The 18,579-nt window shown below is 44.1% G+C and overlaps 1 protein-coding gene across 3 annotated transcripts in view; it reads left to right on the top strand.

The window, feature by feature from the left end:
- Positions 1-18,579, top strand: part of LOC135207989 (putative helicase mov-10-B.1) — a 221,559-nt gene that overhangs the window by 186,541 nt on the left and 16,439 nt on the right. For 2 of the 3 annotated variants that reach the window (XM_064240066.1, XM_064240067.1), the window contains exon 23: positions 9,453-12,319. The exons of the other annotated variant lie outside the window; for it this stretch is intronic. In XM_064240066.1, coding sequence (XP_064096136.1) covers positions 9,453-9,610 — 158 coding nt within the window. In that variant the 3' untranslated portion in view covers positions 9,611-12,319. Of the gene's footprint in view, positions 1-9,452; positions 12,320-18,579 lie in introns of those variants that run through there. 3 annotated transcript variants of the gene reach the window in all.

Consider the following 18,579-nt stretch of genomic DNA (forward strand, 5'->3'; position numbering starts at 1 on the left):
CACGGTAGACCACACCTGAAGACGACTAGACCAATATCCAACCAACTCTTGAACAACTTCTTTTCTGATGATCCTTCGTCGGTCCTTCCTTCGTCTCTAGTCTCTCTCTGGCGATCTCTGCTGCTGATCTCTCACTGATAATCTGATCTGTGGCTCTTACTAACTGGTGATCTCTCTCTCTTTTACAATCTCTTCCTTCTAAGACCACTGCTCTCCGAAGTTCGTTTGTCGTATTTATACGGCACTCTGGGGGCGGAGCCTTCGGCGAACGTCACCGACTCCAGGGATTTCTAGAACTTCTTAGATGAATCTAGACGAGGTATTGCATCAGAAATCGCGGCGTTTCTCACTTAACGACGAGATCCACAACACTCCTGCCGATTCTGGAACAACCACAAACATAGGCGCCTCCAACAGTGGCGCGAAAACCTCCTTGCTGCCGAACTTCTCAAAAATGCGTTCTCCTTTTCTTTATCTTTCTTTGCTATGAAGCAATTACCATCACAAATTTGTGTTAATTGGTCGGAGGTGCAGTGGGGTTTGTATGAGGGTAGGAAGAAGCGAAGGCCTGCCAAGGATTCGTCGGAAAGCTCTCCCGCGACTCCCTTGGTGACGTCTTCTTTCCTGCCCCCTGCTCAGCTCCCGTGTATGGTACCTTCCCCTTTCTTTGTCTTTTATCCAGACAAGGAGCAACCGTTCCATCTCGTCGTGCACATGGCTCCTCTTGCTGGACAAAATAGTGATGCCCTTCGATGGTGTAGTTGCTTTGATGGCATCCTTCTGTTTAAGGATGGTGCCTATTGTCGACGGATTACGGCCGTATTCCTTTGCGATCACACTCAATCGCATACCAGCTTCGTACTTCTTTATGATCTCCATCTTTGTCTCCAGAGACAGCATGCGCTTCTTTCCGTGAATTTCAACTTTCTTGGGACCCATGACTACGTTAATTTACGTAAAGTTACACAAATATGTAATAATACAGTCATCGCACAACACGATAATATGTACTGCAACGAAATCACTAACAAATTTACGTAACTAAACAAAATCGTTGGAGCGACCGAAAGCCGAATGCGTACGGTAAAGTTTCGGGTGCGAAGTGGCCGAGCTAAAGCACGCCAACACGTAGTACGTATGTATAGAAGATGCATGATGGGAGGGATGCTGTCCAATTAGAGAGAAGGATCTCATGGCTTGGCTAGCATCAGGAACCAATGGGAGAGCAGGAGGATGGTGGCGAGTCTACAATAACTAAGATGGCAATGTGCGGTGCGAGTTTCAAAATTGTTATGGGGCGAATCTCGGACTTTCAGAAACCTTTCGTATCTTGAAAACTTTTCGTATGTAGAGCAGTAAAATTTTTCGTCTTTGCTTTCGTAACTTGGATTTTTCGTAAGTTGAGCCTTTCGTATCTCGAGGTACTACTGTATAATACTTCATGTAACGGCTAATTTACAATGGTATAAAAATTATGTCAAAGTGACGAAATAATTTCCGAGATGTGTCACAGATGCTTTTTAGTGCGGCAAGAAAGAAATTCGCGCTTACGCGCCTGCGTAACGATTGTAAACAAAACAACACCTTGATCCGTGAACTCCCAACATCCCCCTAGGCGCGTGATTCAAAAGTTTTAGGCTGGTAGGCCTATAAGTATTTTTCCGCGAATTTAAAAAAAAAAACTTGTAAGTCGACGTAAAATACGTCCAGTCGGCACACGGGAGACAAAAAATGTCTACGTAAAATACGTCCAGTCGGCGTAAGAGGGTTAAGAGGAGTGCCTCTCCGCACTCCCCTCCCCCCCCCCCCCCCCCCCCCCCCCCCCCCCCCGAGACCCCCCCCCCCCCCCCCCCCCCCCCCCTGCTGCTGTTCTCAGACGCATCAAACGAGGGATGGGGCGCACACCTGGAGGAGTTGCTGGCTTCAGGAGTGTGTGACGATCACGACAAGCACCTTCACATCAATGTCCTGGAGCTCAAGGCAGCGTTCCTCACTCTTCAAGAGTTCCAGGACCGCTTGGTGGGACACTCAGTGGTGTTGATGTGCGACACCACCACGGTAGTGGCTTATGCAACAAACGGACGCCTTAGTGTCTCTCCCGTTGTATCAGTTGACACGGCAGGTGCACGAGTGGGCCGTGGCTCACTCAATAGAGCTGTCAGCCCGCTACATTCCAGGGAAGAGGAATGTAGTAGCAGACAAGCTCAGCCGTCGGGATCAGGTGATAGGGACCGAATGGTCCCTACACCAGGACGTGGCGGAAAGGCTCTTCAACCTGTGGGGGCGTCCATTCGTGGATCTGTTCGCCACCCGGCACAACAGGAAACTTCAAGTTTTCTTTTCAGCCGTGCTGGCCCCATGGGCAGCTGCATAGGGATGCTCTTGAACACCCATGGGACAACCTCTTCGTCTTTGCCCTTCCCCCTTTCAGCCTGATTTGTAAGGTGATCAGTCGAGTGCTGACTACCCCGAATCTCAGGATGATCCTGGTGGCTCCCGGTATCCGGACCTGCTGGCTCTACTTGCAGAAGCACCGAGAGAGAGATTCCCCATTGGCACAACCTTCTCGCCCAGCCACACGTAGAACGGTACCACCGAGCAGTCCAGTCTCTACATCTTCACGGCTGGCTGTTATCCACCATCTCTTGCGAATGAGAGGCTTTTCTCGTAGTGCAGCAACAGAGATGGCTGGAAACGTCAGACAGTCCTCTGCAGCTGTGTACCAGGGGAAGTGGGCCGTCTTCTGTGGTTGGTGTCGTAGACGGGGTCTATCTCCTCTCAGAGCCACTCTTCAGCAGGTAGCGGATTTCCTAGTTTTTCTTCGCCGAGAAAAGCTCCTCTTGGTCCCCACAGTGAAAGGATATAGAGCCGCCCTGGCACTAGTCCTGAAACTGAGGGGATTGGACATCTCGAACTCGTTTGAGATCTCCTTGCTATTGAGGAGCTTTGAAAGGTCTTGCCCACCCAGGGAACTCAGGCCCCCCTGAGTGGGACGTGACTCTCGTCCTTAGGAGTTTGACTCGAAGACTCTTCGAGCCACTCCGAGAGTCGTCAGACAGGGATCTGACCCTCAAGACCCTCTTCTTGCTGGCCCTGGCATCGGCGAAGAGGGTAGAGAAACTTCATGGTCTTTCCTTCGATAGTGGAAGCCATTTCCCCCCAAGGGGGGGATGGGGATCTGTGTCGCTTGATTTCGTCCCGAACTTCGTTGCGAAGACTCAGAAACCGACGATCCCTGACGACAGGTTCGAATCTTTCACAATCCCTTCCCTAATGGACTTCACCAACAATGATGCAGATGAGATGCTGCTTTGTCCTGTGAGGGCGCTATCTGAAGAGAACTCGACACCTCAGGCCTGAGTGCTGACTCCTCTTCGTTAGCACCGGGGTGACCAAGAAAGAAGTATCCAAGAACACGCTTTCTTTCTGGGTGCGTGAGGTGATCAGGAGAGCGTACGAGGCTGATGGTAGTGACGACATCTGTACGCTCCGTCCGAGAGCCCACGAAGTCAGGAGCATTGGTCCTTCCCTTGCGTTCTGCAAGAACTTCTCCGTGGCGCAGGTCCTGAAGGCACGGGTCTGGGCCAACCAGACTACCTTCACCTCCTTCTACCTTCAGGATATTGCCCACAGGTCCTTGGTGGCTGCTCAACACGTTGTGTAGCTAACCCAGACCCTCGCAGGCTGAACAGCATCGAGTCCTGGTGTGACTGTAAGAATGGATGAGTGAATGAGAGTGTGACTGGCTCCTCTTCCCATCTTTTTCTCCCCCTCTACCTGTGGGCAGAGGGATACGGTTGTCATCATGCTGGATAAGGACGAGATGCAGGTGAGCTATATGACAGAGCCCCATCCTATCCCTTTCACTAGGGATAGGAGCGAATATCCACCACTTCCCCCAACAAGGGGGGGGGAAGTGGATGCCAACAAGAGACAAACCCATAACTTTATGTTGCCTCTTGCAAACAGGAACATGTTCTTGCTTGCTGGTATGAAGAGATACACTTGCCTCTCCTCTCTTAGTACTTGGTCCAGAGGTCTGACCATTGATCCTGCGGTGCACACCCCGATCAATCGGACAGAGGCTTGGATCCCTCCCTCTCTCTTACGACCAGGGAGGCTTTCAAGGTTGGGCGAACACCAGTCTGTTCACAAAAGACTCAGATTCCTCCCACCAAGAAGTGAGTCTTCCTATTGTAAAAGGACCAAAAGGTTTGTATCCCGTGTCAGAACAAATGACAATTTGTCGAAAATTGCATTTTTCCTAACTATACAAACCTGAGGTCCTTTTACACATAGCCCCACCTCATGCCACCCCTCACTCTGCAGTTTTTGCTTGGGCCTAAAGCAAAAGTGATTCTTCACCTACCAGTCGCGCGGGGCGCGTACTGTCGGACAAGCAGTTAACTACTGAACTCCCATGTTCGAAAGCTTACGACTATCCAGCTGCCGCTAGTTACCTTCCTATTGTAAAAAGACCTCAGGTTTGTATAGTTAGGAAAAATGCAATTTCGGACAAATTGTCATTTCATAGAATCCCTGTAGGACTAGTATGAAACATAAGAAATTATGTAATATAAACTTATATACAAAATCGTCAGTTAATACACAAAATCGTCAGTTAATACAAAGATGAAGGGCACAGCAGAAATTGAATACAAAAACAGTTGGACTACTCTGGATCAAGTGAGCTAAATTATGCCTGACCCTTCAGTCCTGTTTCTCACAGACAGTAACTGTGGAGTGTGATCATTTTCTTTGATGTGTATTGCTTTATAGTTACTATACATTGTACTTGTTCTGGTGTCTTCATGAGGTTAGTACTTGCAACTTCTCGTACTTTCAAACTCAAAAGTTCAAATCATTACTTAAGGTTATCCATAAACATAAAATCTTTGTGTTATTTTTGCTCTGATTATCATTAGTTTATTGATATATATATTTTTATGTAGTAAATTGTAAGCGAATAAAATTCTTTTAGAGCAGTGATCTTAGATGCTCTGCTTACTACTTCCTAGGAAAACTGTAAGATCTCATGACTCATTCCAGAAGTTTCCATGTTTTGACATGTGTTATGCATTTATGATTGTTTTTTATTTTTTATATTAAAAAAATTGACAGACTTATTAAGAAGTGATGGATAGATAGGAAGAGAAGCTTTATAACAGAATAAGCATACAGTGAGGAAAAATCTTTTTGACAACAGATGTGGAATACATAAAAGATAATTGGTCTTGAGAAGCAGAATTAATATAGGTACCATATATTTCTGTGTATAAGACAACCTTTAGATAAGACAATGTAAAAAAAGGTTAGTAAAATTTTTATGAATTTATCTCATATCCTTATTATAAGATGACTGCTAAATTACAAAACCATCTGTGTATGGGCTAGCTTTTGGTACCCCATATATCACAGGGTGCAGGTTTGATTCCCCGCTCTGCCAACAAGGAATCGGAGGAATTTATTTCTTGTGATAGAAATACATTTCTCGATGTGGTTTGGATCCCACAATAAGCTGTAGGTCCCATTGCTAAGTAACTAATCGGTTCCTAGCCACGTAAAACTATCTAATCCTTCGGGCCAGCCCTAGGAGAGCTATTAATGAGCTCAGTGGTCTGGTAAAACTAGGATATACTTAACTCTCGTATCATGCAACTTTTGAAGACCTAATTTTGAAGCTAATTTTAAGGTGATCGCATCATACACAAGATATAAAATTACTGTATGTAATATTCACATAATTAGTATCGTAATATAGAATACAAACATAACTAATATGCATCTTTTCCATGGATCTTAAAAAGAAAAAAAAAAAAAAGTTTGCTTTACTTCACTGTATCCAATAATATTGTATGTGCACTTTGTGTAGTATTCTCATATTACTGGTGATCATGCGCCATTTGTATTATTTAGGTTTTTGTGAATGTGGACAACAATACCATTGGAGAATTTTTGTTTGAGCATCAATTTCTGATTAAATATAACCATAGGGGAAAGGTTCGTCCTATCACAATGAAACAACAGTAAAATATGTTCTTTCATGCCCAGTAGTTTTGATAAAATACTTTTCTCTCCAATCTTATTTACGGTTGAGTTTGATGACATAAAAGGTTAGGGGCAGTTTCATCCATGTTGTAGATGCACAATAATTTAAGTCTTTTGCAGCTTGAACATTGTTTTCCCAGCTTCAGCTACAAATTGTAGCTTAAATTTAGCAGTATATATCCTTGTTGATATTTTCTCCTTGGGGAATAATGGTATACATTATCAGTTACCAGCATTCCGGTTTTACAGCTCTTGTTCAATATATTTATAACTTGGTTTTATCCTCCTTAGGGTTTATAGCATCGTTGTCTGGTTATCGGTGGCTTAGCCTAAGTGCCAAGACTGCCTCATAAAATACAAACATAACGAATATGCATCTTTCCCTTGGCTCTTTTAAAAAGCTATCCTTGACTTGGCTGTATCCAATAATACTGTATGTAGCCTTACATTACTATTGTATTGTAAAGTACAAACAAACCGATCATTTTTGGTTTGGAAAAGTCAACTGGCTGATGTAAATTTATGTCACCGCATTCAACTCTGCTCAGAACAATTTTCTTGCTACTATTTGGCGTAAATTAATCCATAGAAATTCTATTTATATGGGACAAAGTTAAGTTTCGTTTTTATAAAGTGTTTAAAAGTCGAAATATGACTTGAATACGTCTTGTTGTGAAACTAGAAGTTTTTTTTTTTTACTTGATGGCACTGTTGTGATCATGTTTTGGTTCGGAAAAATCAGCTGACAGAGGGAAATTTATTTTGCTGGCTTGAACTCAATTCTGAAATATTTTCTTGCTTCTCTTTATCATAATTTAATATCTAAAGATTCTATTTATAGGGGACAAGGTTATGTTTCTTTATATGAAGTGTTTAAAGTCAAAATATGACTTGAATACATCTTCTTGTGAACTGGATTTACCGTATATACTCGCATATTATGCGACTTTTGAAACCTAATTTTGAAGCTAATTTTAAAGTGGTCGCATCATACACGCTGTATAAAATTAGCGTACCGTGTATGCTTTCCCAAATCGGCAGATTGCGAGTTACTACCGGAGGAAAACAGTAGATCTTTTAAAAAGTTATGCTTTACTTGTACTTCACTATATCCAATAATATTGTATGCATTCTCATATTACTATTGTATTTTAAAATACAAAAGAGCGATCGTGCGCCATTTGCATTATTTTGGTTTCTACAACATGTTTAACTGTTCTAGACTAACCATCTATAATTTCCAAATCAGTTGATTAAGGCACAATACCGAAGGATTTTTTACTTTTTGTTTTACTCGGTAAAAGAAACATTTGTTACTTGAACTATTATTTTTATTTTAGGATACACAGGTAAATGAAAATTTATTAAAGTAGAAAAAATGCATAAAATTAATAAACTAAAATCCTCCAAAGTCGTTCTCCGTGTCTGTATCATCAAATACTGCTCTGAATTCTTCGCCATCAAGGCAGTCATCATATCCGCCATCTTCCAGATCTTTGATAATTTCATCTTCATCTCCTGCATCTTCGTATAGGACATCGTCAATTCATATGGAAAGTATAGTCTTGTCACCGTGGCGAGCTCTCTTGCGTGGCTTTTAAAGATCTGCCCTTATGCTAATTTTACAAAAACAACAACTGCCCGTGTGTGACAGACCTTTGAATGTCCTTGAGACAAACCCCGAGGCTATAATTATAAGATTATAAGGGGTTTTCATTCCCAGGTACTTTAATCTCCTTCCTTTTCGGCCCTGCGCTCTCTCTCTCTCTCTCTCTCTCTCTCTCTCTCTCTCTCTCTCTCTGCTAAATATTACAGCTGTCCAAGCGAGAGCTTTTTTTATGGGACAACATAGTCCTGCATTTCGCATTTTCCATACCTATTTATTTTGTATACGATTGCCCTTTCTCGGCTGTGAAGTTGATGTCTATCCATGGCTGTGAGATGACCAGGAATAACTTGTAAGTCAGTGTCAAAGTCACTCCACACTTCAGTCAGGCCAAAACTTTGCCATATCGCATTCAAGCAATATTCAGTCATTGTTTCCTGTCTATTATTTTGTCAGAGAGAGAGAGAGAGAATCTGTCTGTATCCGATTTGCTTATTTTCTCGCTCATCAACCTTACTCTGTTATGCTTTATTTCATATTTCCTTGCTCACCAATTTATTCTATACCTACGATATTAAAAAATCAAGATGTGTAGAAGGGAGAACTGCCTCCAGACTGTACAGTCAGTATGTATTTAAACGCATGTGGAACTGGTTGAAATATTCGCAACAGCACCAAAATGAGATGCCATGTTGTTAGAAAATCTGACTCCGTTTCTTGTTATTGCATAAAAAAACTTTATCAATCGTGAACCTACGTAATTTATTGAGAATTCTGCGTAACGGAAAAGATATTTGATATCTGTAATGGGAGAAAGGTGATCTCTGTTGTTGTTATAAATTTGGCAGATATGCGATCAAACACGTGGGAGGACCAAAACAGCCCAGCCAGAGAGCTCTGTTCATTTTGTAAATACTATTGTTTGGCGTGCTAGGCTTACCTGATTCATTTGGGTGTGCGCTGCAGCTGCTGCTACTCAAATAAACGCATTTTTCTTACTAATCCCAAGAGTTGACCATGGAAAATCCCAAGATAATAAAATAATTGACATATGCCAAGCCTTGGAGTCCTAAATATTTACTCTGTTTGTCTATCAGGAAAAGATACTGATAAATTGAATTTACGGTATCTTTCCTGAGAGAGAGAGAGAGAGAGAGAGAGAGAGAGAGAGAGAGAGAGTGAGTATATTTAACCAGTGGGCATTAGTACATGAGCAGGCAGTGTGTTCATGCTTGTTAAAAAATGTGCAGTACGGGTCATTCATATCTGGAAGACAAAAAAAAAAAAAAAAGAATTTTGTAGGGAACAAATCTTGGCATTCCTCGAGAGATTAGAGAGATTAACCAAGGCCATCTAGGATGAATCTCTCTCTCTCTCTCTCTCTCTCTCTCTCTCTCTCTCTCTCTCTCTCTCCTCTCTCTCTCTCAACTATACTGTAAGTGTTAACTTGAGTCTCTGAAACCAGTATTAGCACACGCTCAACTATACTGTAAGTGTTAACTTTAGTCTCTGAAACCAATAGGTATTAGCACGCGCGCAACTGTATGTGTGTGTGTATGGGCATACGGTTAAAAATTGTGCTGTACCTACAGGTAATACCTACATCTTGGAAGATAATACAAACAAACAAATTTTGTTGTTGTTAGTCGCCGGGGATATAAAGGGTGTGACCAGCAAACAGAAAGATTAACATTTTTACAGAGATTAGAGAGCTGAATTTTGTTTTGAAGGTATGTCAACCGCATTAGTAAATAGTTATCATCTTCTAAAGAATTTTTTTTTTCTGTTCTTTTTGCAGAAGAATCTTCAAACCATTTTGCATTCAAAGTAATGAGAAGGACTCATTCTATTCTTCATGTAATCAGTAAAATACTTAAGCTATTAAAAACTAAAACTACGTACTGTATGCAAAATACACACGTCATCGTTAGCTTCGCGTGTAAACGTTCATTCTAAGAAATTCACAGAGTTGTATAACTAACACCTGATTGGTTGGTTGGTAGCCATGGTGATCTGTTATCCAATGACTGCCCTCTGCTTCTGTTCTATTTATAGACATATACTACTGTGGATGGCACTAGGTTTGAATGTTACCATGTTCGTGATTTTCTGACTGCTGACGGCAAAAATTACTCAGTAATTTTCTTTATATAATTATTTCTTCATGAAAACAATAATATAATATGATCATTTTAACTTTAATGTATAGTGGTATGAAAAATACCAGTGTGTCGTAGCGATGCGTCATCAATATTGGTATGAAAATACCACATGGTGTTGTAGCGATATGTAATCACAAAGTACAAATCCTTTTCCCTGACCATCCTCAAAATTTTACGACTTTTCAACTTCAAGATCGATATGGTGAAATATATTATATAGTCATACTTATTGTTAAAATTCACAAGTTGAACTAGAAAACATTATTGTATTTTGATTATTATGTACATTTATTTTTTGCGTTTTACGGAATGTTTGTTTTGAAAATAATAGCTATTAGTGAACATATGGTATTAATTGTCCCACTATTTTATTATAGTTGATCTTAATTATCTCACATTCATTTAACAGTATTATATTAATATTTAAATAAACTGTAATTAATAAATAACAATAATAAAAACATAAAGGGAAAAAATGTTTTTGCTGCAGGTGATGTTTGTTTGATTATGCATTTGACCTCTCATTTCCGAAATCTGAAAAATTCCAAAAACCGAAACATCGGATAAATGAATGTGTGTACTGCACATTTTTTTAAACACACACACAATGTCTACACATTTACTGATACCCGTTGGTGAAAGACTCAAATTACAGTATTTATTCCTGAGAGAGAGAGAGAGAGAGAGAGAAGAATGATTGATTTAGGACTCCAAGGCGTGTTATTTTTACAATTATTTTATTATCTTGGGATTCTTTTTTAATCGAGATTTTCTATTCAATTTTCGAGATTAGTAAGAAAATTACCGTAACTTGTCTAGCAGCAGCACACATCTGAATGACTCGGCTATTAGCATGCTAAACCACCAACCTTATGAACTGACACTCTCGGAAAAGGAACTCGCATGATACATGAGATACATGACAAAACCACTGTTTATTGGTGAAAATTTGGGGGTCGCATGATATGCGAGATCGCACGTTACTCGAGTATATACGGTAGTTAATTTTTCGTTAATATGTAGATGGGGCCGGGAGCATGTTTTTTGTGCAAAAAAATTGACAGATTCCTTTTGCTATTTTTACCCTATTTCATCATAATATGAGCTTTATGTATTTGTCTTTTATTGGCATGAAAACTTGAAAACAACACTAAAATCTGTTCTTTCATGCCCGGCATTTTTTTTTTAATATACTTTTTTCTCCACTAATATTTGCAGTCAAATTTCATCCATTTTGCTTATGCACAATAATTTATAGTCATTAGCAGTGTGATCAATATTTTCTCAACTTCAGCTACAAATACAGCTTAAGTTCAGTAGTGTGTACTATATTTACGTGGCGATATTTTCTCCATAACGAATACACATTATAATTTAAAAATATAACAGTCCTATGCTTCTTAATTAACATCATTTGTAACCAAACTATGGTAATTATTTACTATTATACGATGGCTGAAATGCAAGTAAAACATTATCAGATTTGGTTCAGTTGTTGTAGCAAAACAACTTTTCATTTGGTTGTTTATGGCTGTAGGGTTTAAACAACAATTAAAATGTTACTAACAATACATTGGTATTCTGAAAAAGGTGACTTTTACCTGTAAGTTCATCAAATCTGGCATTGAAAATTTGTACAACTACCAGGCTAACCATAGTAAATGATTAGGTAAATGAAATTTGACATTTTCATTAAAGAGTTATTATATATTAAGGCAAATTATCTGGCTGTGACACAGTCTAGGCATCATTAACCAGTCTAGGGCACTGTAAGGTGGATTGTGGCTCCCGTAGACTTGAATCTCGGTTAGTGACCTATTCTATTACCATCATTTGTAACATAAATATGGTAATTATTTACTATTGCACAATGGTTGAAATGTAAGCAAAACAACATTTGTTATCCAATTCGGTTGTTTTTAGCAAAACAGCTCTTACTTGTTCGGTTGTTTATGGCCTTATGTGTTACGCAATTAGTATAGCATTATTAACGATACCTGTAGTCTAATGTACGGTGATTATCATACATCATTACACTACCATTAAAAATTTTGAAAGGTTACCAAAAGATGAAGGTTGCGGTGAGTGCAACCATAACTCAACGCTTACATTTGCTCAGCTGGGCTTGCATAGAAAAAAGTTGATTTCGTTGATATGTCATGTGGAATTATTCCTTGAATAAGCTTATTATATTTATATGGTAAAAATGGTTTTATTACCTTTATTATCAGTTTATTTCATAATGTGAATCTTTTTGTGTATGCTGATGGTTATTGCACCAAGTCTGAGGCTACACTACCAATAAACACAACTTAAAATTCAAGGTTTATTTTTTAAAATGGTAGTATAAGACTACCCCCAATTTTTTAAGTGGGGTTTTGGGGGGGCAGAATTACAACATTTAAAAGGTGTCTTTATTTGCGGAAATATATGTCATCTTGCTTAGGATTTTACAAGTTTTTCTAGTAACATAAATGGAATTCATCAGTGGGTGAATACAGTGCATACTTACTATGTATACATGATTTTTCTAAGATGCCATAACTGTACTCTGTTTTTGTTCCGGTACGATATACAAACCTTTCGGTCCTTTTACAATAGGAAGGTAACTAGCGGCAGCTGGATGGTCGTAAGCTTTCGAACAAGGGGTTCGGTAGTTAACTGCTTGTCCGACAGGCGCGCGCGCGCGACTGGTAGGTAACAAACCACTTTTGCTTTCGGCCTGCTGGCGTGTGGACGTGTATCATCGCTCTCTGCCCGCTTCATCGTCGTTGCTTTCGCATGGTTGTGTTTTTCTTTTTCTATTATCTAGTGAAACTGAATTGTAAGTACAATCATTTCATATTTATTTCCATTGAATTCAATTGTGAATTAAAGGATCTTGGTTTCACCACGCCCTCCGAATTACCCGGAGTGCCGGGACTGAAGGGCGTAAGTGCGGGAATGCATTTTCCCAGAAATGATCCCTGTATTGTGTATGCTCGGTGCCGAGGGCGGGAGAGCGCTCGCTCCGAGCGTATATTTTGGTTGGAAATGTGTAGATGAAAATCGTAAGTAAGTGCTCTTTTCATTTATATTTTTTCTTTTTTTGACCTGTATGCTCGTTGCCGAGCGAATGCGCTCGGCACGGAAACTTATTCTGTATGGAAGTGGAATCGCAAGTACAGTATTCTTTTTCATTTTCATATATTTATTTTGATTGTAGCAATACTCATTTTGGATCAGTTCCGAGCTTACCCGGAAATTGATCCTTTCCCTTTTTATTTGAATGAAGTGAAATCGCAAGTGCAGTTCTTTTTCATTTTCATATTTTATTGAGATTGCATTGTTTACTGGGATCAATGTTTCCGCTATTTCCCGGAATTGATCCTTCCCCTTTTTATTTATATGAAGTGAAACTCGCAGCGCAGTATTCTTTTTCATTTTCATATATATTTTGATTGCATCAATTCATTATGGATCAAGGTTTCCATAAACCTTGATCCATAAAGGTAAAGGAATGGATCCTTTTACCCTTGCGCTCGGTACCGAGGGCGCAAATGCGCTCGATCCGAGCCCTTATTCATTGTGAAGTGAATCGTAATGCAAGATGCTTTTTCATTTTATTCCTTTTATTATTGATTGCATCAATATTTATTTGGTTCAAGTTCCGCTCAGTCAGGGAATTGATCCTTATGCCCTTGCATTCGGGCCGATGGCACGATTGCTCTCGGGCTCTTATATTATTGTTGGGTACATGGGTGCTGTGCGGGGGTGGGGAACGAGAACCCCCCCCCCCCCCCCCCCCCCCCCCCCCCCCCCCCCGCTCAGCTCCCACAGATGGCCCTTCCCCTTGGGGGGGGGGAGGTTATCGGCGTTCTTCTCCTCGCCCGATCCGTCGAGCGCGGGGGAGGGCGCTCGGTGCCCGATGTACAATTGTATTCGGGGTCTTCCACTCGTTCGGAGAGGGCTCACCCCCCCCGCGCGAGGGGACTTCCCCCCCACTAATCGCTACTACTGTTATTTCCGCAGGTGCTACTGCCACGAGGGTGGACCTTGGTGAGGTATGGGCGTCCTTCCATTTGCCATTTGCAGGGCGTGCTAGTGTCCAGGGGCTGCGGTTCTATGTCTGGGCCTACTGCGGTCACCCATGGAGTGGTGACCACGCTCCAGGTGACGACGTCCCTCCTCACCTGGTGTACTCACCTCACGTGGTAACAGTCTTGCCTACAGCCGCTGTGAAGTGCCGTTCGCCGTACCGAGAGGGGGGCGGGCCGCCGCCGCTCGTGGTTGCCGCGCTGCAGCGACCACACTTCCGCTGCCCTAGAGCTCGCCCCTGGACCTGCCGCCGGTACCAGGATGTTGCTGGCTGCTGCTCCACTTCCTGTGTTTCCGGTGCTGCCTGCCGTACCTGCCGATTCTGGGGCTGACTGTCCATGCAGTTGCTGCGCTTGGCTGTCCCTGCCGTTTGCTGCGCTGGCTGTTCCCTCCCCCTGCCGTTGCTGCGCTGGCTGTCCCTACCGATGCTGTGTGGCTGTGCCTGCTGTTTTCCTGAGATGCCCATACCTGCTGATGTCGTCCCTGTTCGTGGTGGTACTACCCCAGACTTTGGTCTGTCTAGTAGGTGCGTCCGGGGCCCTGTGGGCTTTTGGCTTTGGCTACAGCAGCCCCGGCTCCGCCCTGGATAGCAGATCTTACGTCTGTCCTGAGGAAGCTGACGAAGAAGAGGAGGAAGGTGTCGTCGTCGTCGTCTTCATCTTCTTCATCGTCGTCGGCTGCCGCCTCTTCCCCTTCGACTTCTAAGGCTTCACAGCCGAGGAAGAAGAAGGTTGCCTCCTCCCTCCTAAAGAAGTCTCCCTCGGGAGCTTCTCGGGACCCGTCTCACCTGGTGGGACGGGAGGGTTCCTTCCGATGGTCCTCCTGCTCCTTCGGGAGCGGGGCCCGTCTCTTCTTCCGCAAGGGAGAAGACTACGGGGACCAGAGGGGTACCGGCTAAAACACCGGTACTTCCTCGCCTGGTGTCAGTGGTTCTGCCACTGCATCAGGGTCCGTCTCGGCCTCTCGTTCGCGGGAGGTACCGAGTGTACGGTCGCCTACCAGCGACCGTGCAGCCAGGAACCAGACCTCTGAGTCCGCTCAGCGTCAGGTTCACGGCACGGGGCGGAAGACTGGTGACAGCTGCTCACGCGACTCTCACCAGACCAGCTCTCACTCTCGCGGCGAACAGCTGGCTACCCGGGGACGTGACGGTCCACGACCGGCCACGGGCTGAGGCTGGGAAGAGGTCCTCCCGTTCGCCGGTGCCAGCCACGGCTGGAACCAGCGACGTGACGTGCCGTGAGGACAAGCACCGGTCTCACTGTGACAGTGGAGCCGGCAGGTCGCCTGACCGTCGCTCTCACAGAGAGCGATCGGGTACGGCAACCAGCACAAGCTCTTCTGACACTCGAGATCGGGGCCGCTGTGCTCAGTCCAGCCGTTCTCCACAGCGAGACGGTTCGACCAGGCCTGCAGCTCGATCGCCACCGCGGGTTGACGATCGCCTTTGCAGCCCTTCCAAGCCTGCTGGTTCTGCCAGCGAGCGACGATAGGGCGGAGCGTCAGGTCTGCCTCTCCCGTACCTTCAACCTCCTCGGGTTACACCGGGAGGAGCGAGGTATTGAGGAGTGATCGTGAGGGGTGCGCCCCTCATGATCCCACCACGACGCCCTACGTGCCAGGCACGGTTCTTGGACCGGCCAGGACGTATGCGCAAGTGGATGGGGAAGACCGAGAGGGCTGTCGCTGTTCCCCCTTTTAGGAGGAAGGTTCTCGGAATATGCTCTTGTTCGAAGGGCTTAACGGTCCCACTCTGCAAGATGCTGTGACTTCCGAGATCCAGAGGAACTTTGCCGAGGTTATGGCGCTGATTCGTCAGCACAACGACCTCGGGGAAGGATCGCCGCTCCCACCAGCAGAGCCACGTCTCGGCTCGAGTCGTTTTGGGGCCCGAGAGGGAACCCAAATCGACGGTGGGTCTGCCGCGATCGGAGCTTGCCGACTGTGTTGAACCAGGTAGTCTCTCGTCTCCGGACAAGAAGGCTCTCTCAGTTCTGGCCGGTCGAACAAGCTACTTCACCTCCTCTACTGCGACAGAGGCGTTTCTACGTGTCTTCGGACACCGTATTTGAATATCCCTTCGGTCATCCTGATGTTTCGACCTCGACGAGGACTGGAATGAGTCGGAGGACGGTATCGGCTCTCTCCTGTCAGGTGTCGATCAGCCCCACCCAGACGACGTTCACAGTGGTGGCAGACCCTTACCTACAGTATGAGTTCGTAACCCTCCTCGGGAAAACGTTTTCTCCTGACGATACGTTTTCCCAGGCTCTGAGAGGCCATCGCCGTAAGGCGATGGCTGCTCCTTTTCTTCTCCAAACTGCTAGTTCCGCTGGGAAGGCGAGCCAGTATCCAATTCCTCCCCCATTCCCTCTCTCCTTACGGCTACGAGGGAAAGGGGAGGGATCCTACAGAGATTTCTCTGTAAGATCCCACGTTAGGGGCTGCGCTACCGGGGACCTTCGGGTCCTACCTGACGTAAGCCCGGTCGTTGAGGAGGGATCCTGCCCCGCCTTTCTCGATTCCTACGGAATCGAGGAGGACCACCAGCCGATATCGTTTGACGAATTCGGTGGGGGGTTTCGCAGAGTGCTTAGAATTCTACGGAATTTCTAGCGCACTCAGAGTGTTCGAGTTTTTTACGATCTCCAAACACTTAGGCGAGACCACGGTCCAAAGTGAGCGAGAATCCCCGATAATTGTTACACGATAATCGGGAACCTCGCTTATGCTCGAATTCCTGTAATTTCTAGCATTTGGAAGAAGACTGCTGCTGAAAGAAGAGTATCTCACAGTAGGCGATTAACCTGGAATAGAGAAGAACGGACGGGAACTTCCAGTTTGGCTTGAACTATCGTCTTCGGTATTCTGTTCACCATTGAAGCTTTCCTTTGGGAAAGACTTCTCCTTCACTCTCTTGACTAGAGAACGAAGGCGTCGATCTCCAATCCTTATTCTATTCCTCGAGGGGAAAAGAATTTAGGATGGAGGTCGTGGTACAGAACCTACAAATATACTACGTATATTACCCTCGCGACATGATTCTTTTAACAGTTGAATTGTCCAGGGGGTAGGCGCATACCGTAGTTAACTCTACGGTTTGTGACCGAGACGAATTGTATCTTAATTGAACTGCAACTCGGGGTTGCCTGCAACCTACCAGCGTTATCAGTTTTTCGATTTTAGATACTTGGTTATTGTCATGACAACAAACCAAATCCGCTTTTGTATTTACCGAAATCCGTTTCGGTTAAATATAATTGCTCGAGCGTATTCTTTATGCTCGATGGTTCTAGCCGAACGCATTCCTTCGTGGAATAATGGATTACCTGGCAACTCAGGATGACGAGTCACCGAGAGCTACTGCGTATTGAACTACCTGATAGCGGCTCAGTATCAGCTATCTCGGAGATGCACGGTCGGTTACGTCTCTCTCTCCCCTGGTTTGATTGACTACCGAACCGTATCTCTGCCCAACAATCATGGACTTAGGTCTCTGATTAACGGGGATTCTCGCAATAATGAAGGACCATCTACTGCTGTGACCGCTCGATTTTCATCGCCTTCGACATTGCGAGAATTTTTCAACAGAGATATCTCTTGGACTCTTTCATCTTTCTGTTTACCGCACGGTAACAGTAGTCTGTATTAGTCAACCGCTGCATTGCACCGCGACAATGCGAATGATTTTTGCAGACATCTGAGTTTGTCTTCAAAATATCTCGTATTCGTAGGTGTGCAGTTATTCATTGCTCGCCCCGAATTAACAGATATGTCAGAAGAACATCGCCTACTCTCCGACCTGACAGCTCTACTTCCAAATGTTCAGCCCATGAGAAGCAGTTCTTCAGGCAGTATTTCCCTGTCTTCATTACTGAAAAGCGCTACCGCTTTTATTGCACTACGATCCTCACCGGACAGCAATGAATAGCGGTTAGCGTTCTCAGTCTTTGTAGCACAGGTTCAGAATCTTGAGAATCCTTCTCTCGGTTCAGCTGTGAAGACGTAGGTTGCATTTTCTGTACACCTTCGTCTTCAACGACACATAGTGTTGTTTCTCCTAGCCGAGAATCAACTATACTATGAGATATCTTGCCATCAAGGACCTCGGTCTCTAGAAGGCAATTGACTTTCGCCTGTTGGGCACATGCCTTAAGAGAGTCATCACCTTGCCTTCTGGCATCGTGACGAACAAATTATTTGTTTAGTCTCTTGGCATAACCCTTTTAAGGCGAAGGTCACGTGACTTGCTCGGGTGCTTGGACAACTTGCCTCCTACCGAACGCAGTCAGTCGGCAGCTGTCAGAGCGCCAAGTCTGTTACGAACTTCGCTGTGGACTTAGTTCGGTTGTTCCATAACAATCTTTTCTTCGTCCTAACGGCTTGTCACAGTACCCATACCATCGACACCACCGTTGAGTGTCGGTGTCCTATCCACTACCGAGAACAACAACTTCGCTGCAGACGGATAGACCAGTATGGGTACAGGACATCACCGAAGTCGAGAAGAGGGATAGGTCATACGACCATTCCCTTTTTTTCCTCTGAGGTAATTGCATGACTTTTCCTGCGAAGTCAAGCATCCAGGGGATGGGGATTCGTGACGCTCGATTTCGTACCGAATTCGTAGCGAAGACTCTGAACCCTTCGGTTCCTGACGATCGTTAGAGTCCTTCACAATCCCCT

This window comes from Macrobrachium nipponense, chromosome 34, assembly GCF_015104395.2.
Source record: "Macrobrachium nipponense isolate FS-2020 chromosome 34, ASM1510439v2, whole genome shotgun sequence".
NCBI classification, from domain to species: Eukaryota; Metazoa; Arthropoda; class Malacostraca; order Decapoda; family Palaemonidae; genus Macrobrachium; species Macrobrachium nipponense.